The following is a 13,466-nucleotide window of genomic DNA, read 5'->3' on the forward strand; positions in this document are numbered from 1 at the left end:
ACAGGCCTGTAAGCAAAGAGACACTCATCGTAAATAAGACCCATGACGTGCAGCAGTGACTGAAAGGTGTTGGTAATCTCAACCAGCATCTTAACTACAGAGATCCTCCAAATTAAAACATGATCCTCTGATCTGACGCCCCCCATCAGCAGGACAACACTGTAGCTGTGTCCCAATTCAGGGGCCGCACCCTTCAGAGGTCTACAAAGGTGTGGCCCTTCGTCGCGCAATGAATCTTAGGGGTCGGGTCACGAAGGACTCACCAGTTGGAGCCTTCGTTGACCAGGAAAAGGAGGACGGGTTTCTTGACTGCATTTGAAGGAGGCTTGTAGCCCCCTCCGAAGGATGCGCCCCCTGAAATAGGACACGGCTCATGTGTCAGTAGCTTTCAAAACTGTTACAAATGGAAAAATAAGTCTGCTGAGTTAACCTCGAAAAACGTCTTTGTCAAACCTCCTGTTTTCATGTGCCAAAACCTGAGTGCAAATGCCAGAAATGTGTTATTTTTAAAGTTAGAGGTATGTGTATGGGTGTATCAATAAGATGACACATAGTGCAACAGAGCAGACAGTGAATAAACCATGATGTAAAAGAAGCATTTGACTGTCCTGATTTGAATCGACAGCAGGCTGATTTTTTGGGTTTGAACTTTCAACCTGATTTGCCACGAAAAGAGTCGCAAACATCCACGTTCCCACAGGATGGACTGTGATAACTTTGGTGATCAGCTGACATCACTCGCTCCACATCAGCACGTTAGCAGAACGACCGCTACCATTTTTACAAACAGGTTCAAATAACAAATACAAATGCAAACAAACACATGCAGACTGACCTGATAAAAGGAGGGTACACAGCATGGCCCTTCTAATAATGCCTGTGGATCAGAGACATTCTTCAAATAATTGTATGATAAATTATTTACTTACACAGGATAACTTGTGTACAATTAGCCATTAATTCAATTCAGTTGCTCAACTGAATTTTAAGATGGAGATTGGAGATTATTAAGCCTTCTGGTCAAATAATATATGGCTGTACATTTCTCTAAATCCTCCATACACACTGACTTTTTCATATTTTTAAAACACATTTCTTACCTGAGCACACTGGACCGCAGACTGGTGACATATCTAAACTTCCCAACTCTTGCCCTTTATAAAAATTTGACTGAATTTGACACTATTTCCAGGATAAATCCTTATTTCCCCTTATCTCCGTCGTCTTCTGCTTCGTCTTCTTCTCCGTCTTCTTCTTCTTGCTTCCTCTTTTTATAGCAAATTTAATCCCTTTTATGCAAAGCACTCATCATCTCCAGCCCTAACTGCTGTCATGTGATGTCTTTTGCCTCCTTCTGTGACACTAACAGTGATTTAAGCCTCCTTCGAGTCCCAGGAGCTGTAGGGAAAAAAAAAATCTCAGATTCCTACACATCCCATTGAAAATTTTAAATAGGAGTTATTTAGAGTCACTTAAAAAAGATAAGAAATTTTTATTTGAAGGTGATTAACATTTTTATCTCTCAGAAAAGATTTCACATAGTTTTTGAATTCGAATGAGTCATTGACAGCTGACACAGTGGCGGAAAATGTTGCTGAATGTCTGAAAGTGGTATCACAGTATCACTGATACAAATCACAGTGATACAAATCTGCCGTGCAGGGTCATGCATAGATTAGAAAATGTATGCTGTGGTCTTGTGCTGCGTTCAACAATGCAAAGCAGATGTAAAGCCGCCTGGCCTCACCTCAGGCAAAGAGTATGCTAACATGAGGTGACGTATGGTTCCTCGTTTGGATGAGAATATAACATTTATAATAACAACCCATCTACAAAACCCGTTACTTGCTTGATTACTTGATTTTAGAATTTGTAAATCACTAAAGTTGTAAGTGATTCACAGATTCAGTTGCAAATTGTACTTGCAATAATGTGCGCATATACAGTATGAAAATAATTTAAATCAATTAAAAGTGAACCGCTTTCGTTAGCTTTTTTTTCGTTCTTTTTGAATGAACAAATGAATGAAGCGCTATGGAGTTCGCACCCATTGTCTCGCCTTTGGTTTGGTTCCATGTAACAAAAGCACTTTGCTTAAGGTTAGGGAAAGACCGTGGATTTGGTTAAATGTAAATTAACACATTGTGTCTTAAGTCACTGTGAACGTTTTCCATATCAAACCCGACTGGGATATTTCCCTAAAATTAACCAACTGCTGTGAGTGCCAAAACAAAAGTTGAATAGTCACTGCAAGTGGATATTTTATGACCAAATCAGAAATGTTGGCAGAAACCAAAGATTGTCTGTGAACATTTTACTGGTGCATTCAGTATCGACAAATTTGTGATTTACCAAATACATGAATTAACATCATGACCTCATTACGTTAATAGAAAATGTAATCTGGATGCAAACGCGTTTCCTTGAAGGGATTATTTTCTGTTGCAGATGAGTTATTATTATTATTATTATTTGTGGATTAAATATATATCTGATGCATTTAAATATCAGTTGAAGCCCACTTACTTTTGCACCAAAGTTACACATTTCTGCCACAAAAACCTCAAATTACAGCTAATCACCCTTGTTGACAACTTTTTATTAGATTTTTCTATCAATAGTTCATTCAGTAGTTTGGTGTTTAGAATACACATTTTTATGATAATAATTTTCATAAAAATTAGCCCTATATTTATTGTGAAATGTCTTTACATGTTAACTGATTTCTGCCTATAATGTACAATTAATCTAGAAATTCACTTGTAGTAAGGTGTATGGTGGTAAAGTCAGTTACAGCACATCCTGTATCCTGTTTGTACTTTATGGGCTTGTAAAAGATTTCCTCACACACCTGTCACATGTTCTTTATTGTGAAAATGAGCCACCAATTTAGAACAACTTGTTTGGAGATTATATAACAACAAAAGGCTTAAACAAAAGTCTGATGTAATGGCCTTTGTTGGCTCTAACATATTGTTCTAAATGGCCAAGGACACTTTTGAAATGCTGATTAGGCTTTTATCTGAAGCCACACGTGTCACTATAACCATGACTTACTTGTTATGATATGCAAAACTGCAGCATTCCTCAGGACAGACTGTTGTCTGTTTGTCAGGTGTGTCAGGTGAGTGGAAAATGTGTTTAACCATTGGACTCCAGCACCACACCCATGAGGAAAACACTGTCCTTCCTTGTGTGAAAGCTACTACTATGTTTTCCCATGATTACATATATTCACACAATACAATAACTGGTAAGTTGTGCTGTGAGTGCTGCTACTTTAAGATTAGGTAAATACCATGAAGCAAACAGAGAGGGATGGAGAGCAGCACTGGGCTCAGCAGAGGGAGGGCCGGGCTGATGAATAACTGTGTTGACGTTACATTTTCCTGTTTCACAGCTAGCGTTGTAATGTATTCATACTCATTCATACAGCAGGGGAGTCACCTGCTCTGCCGTCACAGAGGACAGACCATTGACCAGCTTACGGGACCTAGCTGTAAGTATGAGCAATATGCAGTAACAGCTGAAAATATGATCTGCTGTTGTTGAGAAAAAGACTGGGAGAGTGAATGTAAGGGAAATAAATGAGCGTAAATAATTAAAATGTGGATTGTTTAAAGGAGAAATAGTATTGTAGCTGTCAGTATATAAAGTAGATTTTTGTAGTTATACCTGCTGAACAGCAAAACATACTGTTTACTTATTTAAATCTGTGGAGACTCAATAGGTTCTAATGTATTCTGTCTTTAAAATGTTGCTTAACATTCATGCTGCTTTCTGTGTGTCAAAATTAGCATTATTTCTGTGCCAGTGTGCTAAAGAACATGTCTTATTGTCTGTCTGTTTTCCTAACAAATGACACAAAATAGAAGTTTTTGACCAAGTTAATATATGAGAAGTATTACAATACAACTGGGGAGAAGTTGATGAACCAGATATGTGTATTGTCTGTGTATTGTGTTATTGTCTTTGCTGTCTGTTTGCGTGCGTTTGTATTTATTTTGGCAAATACGCTAAGACTGATACCACTTTTATGTATGTATGATAAATGTGAAGCTATAGCCAGCAGTTGGTTAGCTTAGCTTAGCATAGAGACTGAAAATAGCCTGGGCCTGGTACTGTGCTCTGCCAAGATATAAATTGACACACAACCTCTGTACAAGCAGAAATTGTCAGTTTTACACCTTTTGTACAGATTAAACAAAAGAGATACAAGATATTGATTAGTGAGCTTTAGAGGTGCAGGTAGGCCAGTATTTATGCTAAGCTAACAGGCTGAGTCTTAGTACTGATCTGTAGCTCAGCAAAAGGGCTAATGTAGGGCTAATAGCTAAATAGCATGGTTAGCATAGTTAGCATGTCATTTCAAAACACAGTAATATTTACATTTACAAAGGATGACAGCTACGTTTAATATATCTGCGTCATTTTTGGCAGTTTACTTACAGCTAGTCAGCTAGACACCATAGTGACATTTAAACATGGCTGATTACTAGACGGATGTGATTTTGATTTACACATCACCAACCTGATTTACTGAATCGCTAGTTTAAAACTAACTTAATAGTTAAGAACTTAGGAAGGACTTCACACGCACACACTTCCACACAAATAACCCAATCCAGCCTGTCTCACAAGAAGCAATGGTGATATTATCTCTAACGTTAAAGTAAGATATTTTTCATGGTAGGGTGTTTGTGTAGTCGTGTGACCATGTGAATATTTTCCGTGGGAGTGTCTGGTGTTTGCAGTCAAGTAAACAATGACTAATACTGTACACCAAGCGCACCAAACAGTGCAGGGTGTATGACATGCAAACTTTCCCATATTTACACAGCTACGGCATCAGATAGGTTAGTAAATAAACACTTTAGTCAAGTTACTCATCTGTGTTCTTACGCTGATACCAAGCATACGTGGTCAAATTTGTGGATTCATGTTCATGAAACTGTTTGGCATTTCTTGAAGGTATTTTCAGTAGTAAATATTATGTGTTTTGTAAAGACAGTACTCTTTGTACCTTTGACTTTTGTGTTTGTTTTGAGGATATAAATCTTTGCATTTACTTCCTCTATCAAAGTTCTTCCTGTGCAACTTATCACTTAACTTCCCTTTTTATTTGATTTTACTGTTCTGTAGATAATGACATCCCCAGGCAACATGTTACCTGAAAAACAGTTCCAGTGCACCATCTGTCAGCAGGTGTTCACCGACCCGGTCACCACTCCCTGCGGACACAACTTCTGCCAGGCCTGCATCCAGAGTGTGTGGGACAGCAGTGATGTCTGCCAGTGCCCCACCTGTAACAAATCATTCACCCCTCGGCCTGAAATAAACATCAATACGGCCTTCAAAGAGCTGGCGGACACATTTAGAAAGATGATCGTGTGCTCGTCGGCTTTGCCGCTGTCCGCGGCCCAGCCAGGTGAGGTGGTGTGTGATGTCTGTGCCACCACCTCCCTGCAGGTGAAGGCCCTGAAGTCCTGTCTGGTGTGTCTGACGTCGTACTGTGATGCCCACCTGGAGCCTCACCAGAGAGTCTCCGCCTTGAAGCTGCACAAGCTGATCGAGCCGGTGAAGAACCTGCAGGACAGGATGTGTAAGAAGCACGAGAGGCTGCTGGAGATGTTCTGCAGGGACGAACAGAAGTGTGTTTGCCAGTTCTGCACCGAGACCGAGCACAAAGATCACCAGGCTGTTACGATAGAGGAGGAGAGTGGGGAGAGGAAGGTACATAGAACATACTCTATTATAAGGGTTCAGACAAAATGGATTTCTGAAGAACAAGTCAGTACTGATATCTGTTTCCACAGTGAGTGCCTTGATAATATTATTGATTTTCATTCAAATTAACACGTTAAACACGATCTTGACTAATCTATTAATTGTATTGTCCATAAAATACTGTTATAATTTCCCAAAGTCCATGGTGCCATCTTCAAATTTTCTTTTGTCACACCAGCAGTCCAGAACCAAAACATTTTCTGTCAATCAACTAAATAATTAATTAGACTAATTGTTGATACTGAGCCCCAAATCCTCAGGGTGAGAATGTTTTATGGTAAAAAAGCAGTAAAGCACTTTGTGAATGGGTGAATGTGGCTTGTGATGGTTGATAAGACAATAAAAGCCGCATATAAATCCAGTGTGGTCCATTTACCTTGGACCAAAAATTTCCGCCATCACTACAGCAGTTTTACAGGTACATAAAAAAAAAACTACTAGTTATCTTTACCCATGGATTTGTCTGTCGTAGCTTTATTTTCAAAGCAGATTCTGGACTGTTTCTTTTAGGGTGTGTGATAGCGAAGGCAAACATGCTGCATGACATCATGTCTAGCGCTCAGACGGTCTCTAGGATCAGGCTCTATTTTTAACTAGTGACACACAGTATGTATTTAATAGAGGGGAACTGTGGATTTGATTACGATGCATGGTAATGTCCAGTGTCTGGATGTATGCGTATGTCTGATTCCATGTTTACGGTCCATGTCTTTTCTTTGTTTTTCTGTCTGTTTAGGTCCAAATGAAGAAGACTGAGGCTGATTTTCAGCAGATGATCCAGGAGCGACTGAAGAAAGTAGAGGAGGTCAAAAGCTGTCTGAAGCTCAGCACAGTGAGTCGTCTTATCGGCCACAAGATCCAGTAGCACTTTAATTGGCCAAATGTAGAGATGGGGACATCGGGGCCAGATATTTCCATTTTAGCTACAATAACAAGATGTGTTTCAAATAACAAGAGTACCACTCTTTAATGATATTCAGTAACAATACGCAGAAAATGTCTTGTAAAAGAGGCAGGGACACCAATTTCTCCAGTAGCAGGAGCCTCAGTAGACCAGAATGCAATGCAGCAATAAGAGATGTTCAGACGTGAGAAAGTGAAAATATAGAAATGCTAGAAAATGCTGTCTTCAGTTCTACAGATGTACATTTAAAGCTCTTTCTGCAGTGGTCCATTCCATATCACAAATGAAGGTGGAAAAACATTTATGTAAGCAGTGTCTTCTTCCTCTTTTTTCCATGTTACACATTCATGTTCACATTTTTTGTATCCTCATCCAGGTGAGCGCAGAGAAGGAGATGAAGGAGAGCGACCGTCTCTTTACGTCTCTGATTCGCTCCATCGAGGAGAGACGAGCTGAAGTCCACACGGAGATCAAGGAGAAGCAGAAAGCGGCGGAGCAGAGGGCGGAGGAGATGACCAACGAGCTGCAGCAGGAAATCGCTGAGCTGCAGAGGAGAAACACTGAGCTGGAGGAGCTGAGGAGCAGTGAGGACCACCTGCACCTCTTACAGGTGAAAAAAATCTGCCTGAAGCTGTGGTGAACAGTCTTGACGGCCATTAGAAAGTAAATCCTTAAATAGATGTTGTTAGGGGTTTTACATCACTGCTTTGTCTTTGTTACAGAGGGTGCCCTCTCTTACGTCACCCCCACCCACCAGAGAGTGGAAGGAGATCAGCGTCCACCCTGAACTCTGTGTGGGGACTGTGAGTAGAGCGCTTTCTAAAATGGACCACACCCTGAAGAATGAGCTGGACGGCCTGAAGAAAGAAGGTAAAGGGAACGGGATTGTTTGTGCCCCTGTGTACCTGCGTGAATAGGGCAACTTCAGGCTCCTGCACCTGGTACCAAAATTAATTTAAAAACCAGTCTAATAGAGGAAGAGTTTATTTTAATACCTTATTCACAACAATTTTCTAAAGCTTTGATTCGTTTTAAACTGAAAAGCCTCATTAAAACTTCCAAAACTGATCTTTTTTTTTTATTATTGTTTTGGCAGAAATGAAGAGGATGCAAAAATATGCAGGTATGATCTCTCTGAACATAATCATGTAGATATATCCAGTGTTTAGGTTAAATGCATTTAGGAATGCTGTACTGCTACAGTATATGGTTAAAATAATATGATAGGATTCAAGCTGTTTTGATTTTGTCGCCCTCTTGTGGTTGTATAACTGAAAAACACTCTGGCAGACAACAGTTTGTGCAACTACTCCTGCCACTCACCAACCTGGCCTGAGGACACTGAGGTGGATGAGATGAACGTGCACAACTTTTCACCAGGATTGTCACATTTTTCTATATGTTATAGTCTATAGTCATAAATTAATGTAATTATTCAGGTGCTTTCCTTTTTACCTTTCACCTTTTAACTGACTCCAAGGCAAGAACATGTACAAGAATGAAGAAGATTGTAGATGTATAATAACAGTACCAGTAGGATATGATTGGATGAGGGGGGTTGTCATACCCCCTGTTAGCAAAATCACAAAAATGCATCCACCTAACTATCCGCTACATAAAATTTAAAGGTGTATATATACATTTCTTAAATACACAGTTATAAAAAACACTGTTGTAGACATGCATAAACTAATATTGTAGAATTAGAAATGTCACAGTTATGGTTTATTTCCGACCACAACAGCCGCTGCATGTGTTTAAGAACTGTAGTGAACTGAGTTATAAAGAGAATTGGGAGTTAAGCTAACGGGGAATTCGCCAGTTAGCATAGTTATAAATGAATAATTAATCCTGTTTTATTTAAAATTAAAAAATCAGATTAATCTGTATTTGAGTGAAGCCTGGATTGAGCTTCGTAGTGTTGGTATTAGTAGTAGGATTACAGTAGTAGCCTATTAACTGAATTACTCCGCGTCTTATTGCCCTAGTTGACGTGGTACTAGACCCAGACACCGCCCATCCAAACATCGTCCTATCAGCTGACGGGAAGCAGGCTGGCCGCGGCGAGCTGCTGCATGTTGTTCCTGACAACCCCCAACGCTTTGACCCCGTCATCTGCGTTATCGGCAAGAAAGGCTTCCTGTCCGGGAGGTTCTACTTCCAGGTCAGTTTCTTCATGGATGATGCAATACTTTTTTATAAATCACAGTGGCCATCAGATAAAGCTGCAACAGCAATAGATTACCACTGAACATCCAAATTCTTTCTGTTTTTAATGAAGTTGGTACGGATTAAATACCCTGATACTGACGGTTTTAGCTTCAGTATGCGCCTGCTGCTGAGACTGTTCAGTACAACAAACCAGCATGCCGAACTGCAGCCTTTATGCCAAAGAATGCCGAAGAGACTGCTTGGGAGCTTCAACTTTTAGTTCCAGGTACTTTTCTTCAGGAACTAAAAGGTTCCTGTGGCCCATTGTTCTCTGCGTTTCCAGCATGGCTGTAAGTCCCGGGAAGATTATGCAAAATTATTACTTGACACGATATTATTCACAGCACTTTGAGGACATAACATGAACGAAAATGAAGGACAAATTGCGTCTCGTATATATTCAATACAGGATGCAGCATTTTATTTTCGAATATCGGACGATCCCGTATTATACGTAACGGGTGGTAACCCTAGCCACTTCGGTTGTTGTGGTTCTTTGTTTTTGTTTGAAGTCCTGTTTCAGTTCTTTTTACCTTCACCCAGACTTGTTTTGCGGTGTGGAAAATATGTTTGCTCACTCGCTGCGGACATTTAAACATCATGGGTGAAATAAAATGCAGCAAGTACTCGACAGGTCAGAAATGTTAAGCACTGCAAACCATCATATTAGTGTACTGCTCTCTTGTGGCCTGAAAGCTGTACAACACCCAATACTCGATAGCTTGAAATACTTTAGAGGTTTACTCCCAGTATGTGCTGAGTGACAATAACACTTGAACATCCGGCACTACGATAGATTTTTCTACTTTAAAGTGTTTTGGATATTAACTCTTCATATGTATTGTCAATCAGGTTGCGGTGGGGACAAAGACCTTCTGGGACATGGGCGTGGTCAAAGAGTCTGTCAACAGGAAGGGGATGATCACTTCCAAGCCAGAGAATGGCTACTGGACGGTGCGGCTGAGGAACGGTGATGAGTATCGAGCTCTGGACTCACCCTCGGTCCTTATTTCTCTCAAGGAGAAGCCGCAGACTGTCGGGGTGTTCACGGATTACGAGGAGAGGACGGTATCGTTCTTTAATGTGGAAAGCAGGTCTCACATCTACACCTTTACTGGGTGTTTGTTCACTGAGAGGATCTTCCCCTTCTTCAGCCCTGGTGTTTGTGATGAAGGGAAGAACACAGCGCCAATGGTCATCACAGCTGTCAATCACGAGACTTAGACTTGACGATGACTCTTAGGGGATATTTTGATTTACAGAACTAATTCAGTATTTTGTAGTTAAGTCTTATTTTCTCTTTAGATTTTGAAGATTTTTTTCCCACAGTCTCAATACAAGACAATAGAGCCTTTAAACTTTTAGCCTTGGTATGAAAACTTTTACTGCTGCTTGAGATGTCTGTTCAAACTTCTGCCTGAGGTATTTTACTACAGAAATACTACATTTTAAACAATTTTTTCATTTTCTTTCAAACCAATAATGCCCTTTAAAATACGCTCAACATCATAATGTGCAGTCACTTTAATCTTAATATAATATGTAGGGTTATTTGCATTATTATGCATTGTTCAATGAGGGGCTGCTGGGGTATAAAATATATGAATTCATTTATAAAACTATTAGCATTGTTAGTGGGTAAATGTTGTATTTTTTTAAATTTTTTTATGGTTCTGTTGGTCTATGGACTCTGCAAGCTAAAGATAGTATTGTACCTTGTATTTGCAATACACACTTTGAACTGCAGTTAATCATTACATACGCATTCACGGGGTGCTGATTTACTTTATGCCAAGCTGGTTACAACTTTAGCCTTGATACCATATAAAATATCATGAGAATAATGCCTTTACTAACAAGTTTCAATCTTTCTTTGGTGATAAGTTTTTGAAATAAAGGAGGATTAGTTGTTTGACTCTTCACTGAGAAACCTTGTGTTTTGCAAAACCTTTGCATCAGCCCTGGCATTCAGTCCATGTTTCCATGTGCTTTGCATTCACAGAGGATATTTTTTCCAAACCATGCAAGGAAAACTTTCATTTTTCAACAATGCAAACTGTGCTGCATCAGAATCAGATCATCACACACGAAAATATGTTTAAATACAGGCAAAACTGAAGTCAATCTTGTGCAGCTCATGTTTATTTAAAGCTGCAACAATGGATTTTGTGGTCTCTTGGAAGCAGCTGAACGAACTGAAAACACATTAACATCTTCAAAAGGTGCTGTGGCAAACTTGTTAGCATCTATGTGAAGGCATGTTTCTAGCTACTTGATGAATATTCACTCACCTTTTAAATGTCTTCTCTCTAGATTCCTGAGCAAAATATGTAGCATTTTTAGCTGCTAAATACTCCATTAGCAAATTAGCTAGATGCTAATTTAATCTACTTTATCTGCTATATTACAAATGTTTTTGTGGCTTCTGTTCCTCTGTGTCTGAAATGAGGACTGATGAAAGTGGAGAGACTTTTATCATATGAGAGATAAATGTGTGTTTGAATATGTAAAACTGAGTTTGAACAAAGAAAACTACACAAAAAGCAGTGTGCACTATAATTCACAAGTCTGATTTTATTATGTAAACACCACCTTTTAGTTGGTGTTAAAAATGCCAGAATTGTGAGCTGTATGAAAAATGACTGGTTTATTGCAGTATACCATACATATTCAGATTTATGCTAATTTATATAAAGAGTTTATTATGTGCATGAATGCATAAAATGTGTGTTCAAAAATAATTAAATTATTTTGTACCTATGACAGCAATCATTTGTAAATATTATTTCTGTACGATAGCTCTTTTAGGAGTAATAAAATAAAATAAAATAAGATAAAAATAAAATATATTTCCACTAAAAGAGTGAAAACTTTGTTGGTTTTTTACTGACTGTTTGCTGTGATTAAATTAATAACAGTTTGTACAAAATGTCTAAGACAGATGGGTTTTCTTTATCCAAGTAGTGAGAAAAATTGAAATCAAATTTTGAATTTAGCATTTAGCATTTAGTTTGCATCAAAGTCAGGAACAATTGATTTCCATGTGGTTTGCATCCTGGTGCGCAGACCTTAGTGGATCTTTTCTAAATTGCCCATGGCAGCGAAATAATGCAAATAAGGTTAAAATAAAAAGATCAGGCCACTGTGGGTGAGAGGACGTTGTGTTTTGAAACTCACTTACTTTCTGGCACATTCTCGATTTATTACATTTATTTTTATGGCATCACTAATGCTACACAATATAATATGAATATTAACATATATCCAGTCTTAGTATGATGATTAAATAGTGACTGAATGGTGACTTCCCCAGTAGAAACTTCATTTGTAACTCTCACTTTTCTTTAGGGGGCACAGTGGTGTAGCTAATGATCAGATAATCATGAAGTAATGAGGAACTACTCAGTACGATGTGTCACTTTACTTGGAGGTGCAGAGAGAGAGAGTAGCTAATGGTTAAGTAATGAGAAATGAATGAACAGACAAAGTTATGGGCGGGACCTCTCAGTAAGAGAATAAATTATTGTTCAATTATAATAAGCAATTATTAACGTAAGCAGCCTGGTCTCTCTGTTTGTCTGCCTGTGTTTCGCAATTGACCCATATTTGTATGTCGTCATTGTCTAAAGTCAAAGAGGTAGAACCTTTATTTTGAAGAGCAAACATAATGTGTGCAGTAGCCAATCAGAAATAAGGAGGTGCTGAAAGACCACCCACCTATTTGGTAAAGGTCAATGGTAAATTTGTGTCGTCAGTAAAAGTTTGAAGGAATCATTTCATTAAAAAAAATCAGACTAACAAAAGAGAACTGAAGGAGAAGAGCTGAGCTCTGAGCAATATCTTCAGTAACATTCACAAACATCAGGTGGCCGTCGTGTCGATTTCATGACATGTCACAGTAAATGAAACACTCAAGACTCATTTGACTAATGCTGTAATGATTTATTTTGATTGAATACAGTAACAGGACGGCAACAGCCACCTGTATCAATATAAATTTTAATCTCCATGTAGATGCATCATTGATTTTAGGTTTTTGGAGACATCAGTTCTAACATGAGTTGACCAGAAAACCACTGAAGGTGGTGTGGCCACCTGATGCCCAAACATGAGCACCTGCAGGCAGGTGAACACACACCTCGTCCCCTTTCTCCAGCTTCAGGAACACTGCATTTCCTCCATTATCAGCAGTGTCACTGCCGCTTCCTTGATCACCTGTCATCACAACCGGCTCTTTGTTCTTGTGCAGTATCAGCTTGGACACATGATGTCCTCCAGCATGGTAGAAGAAGGTGAAATGATAAACACCTGCAATAGGTGCAGTGAAGACACCTGTGGAAACAACAAGGTATTCATCACATGTATGGGTTTCTGTTACTCCAATCAAACAAACTACGTGGGTGATTATGAGTGTCGCTGCATATGATGCACTTACCTGTACATTTATCGTAGGCATCACCGATGTTTGTAATCACAGTGTTGTACATCATAGTTCTGTCGGAGTTGAAGGGTCCATAGGCCCCACCTTCTTCTGCCTTGACACTGAATACCACCATGGTTCTCT

General features: G+C 39.2%; 2 protein-coding genes across 2 annotated transcripts; one reads left to right on the forward strand and one right to left on the reverse strand.

The window, feature by feature from the left end:
- The first annotated feature begins 3,373 nt into the window (after positions 1-3,373).
- Positions 3,374-11,662, forward strand: LOC111661667 (E3 ubiquitin-protein ligase TRIM39-like). The gene is made up of 8 exons (XM_023415318.2): positions 3,374-3,499; positions 5,143-5,733; positions 6,524-6,619; positions 7,068-7,301; positions 7,414-7,561; positions 7,788-7,814; positions 8,680-8,855; positions 9,755-11,662. Exons 2-8 carry the CDS (start codon positions 5,146-5,148, stop codon positions 10,124-10,126), a joined length of 1,641 nt encoding a protein of 546 aa, XP_023271086.1. The 5' UTR covers positions 3,374-3,499; positions 5,143-5,145; the 3' UTR covers positions 10,127-11,662.
- Positions 11,663-12,829: 1,167 nt separating this feature from the next.
- On the reverse strand, positions 12,830-13,460 carry LOC111661670 (complement C1q tumor necrosis factor-related protein 3-like). Its single transcript, XM_023415322.2, has 2 exons — positions 13,338-13,460; positions 12,830-13,234 (listed from the first exon to the last, which is right to left on the reverse strand). The coding sequence occupies exons 1-2, from the start codon at positions 13,456-13,458 to the stop codon at positions 12,954-12,956; spliced, it is 402 nt and encodes a 133-aa protein (XP_023271090.1). The 5' UTR covers positions 13,459-13,460; the 3' UTR covers positions 12,830-12,953.
- Between the last annotated feature and the right edge of the window lie 6 nt (positions 13,461-13,466).

This window comes from Seriola lalandi, unplaced genomic scaffold, assembly GCF_002814215.2.
Source record: "Seriola lalandi dorsalis isolate HSWRI2012SDOR001 ecotype SW California unplaced genomic scaffold, Sedor1 jcf7180002054549, whole genome shotgun sequence".
Lineage (NCBI taxonomy): Eukaryota > Metazoa > Chordata > Actinopteri > Carangiformes > Carangidae > Seriola > Seriola lalandi.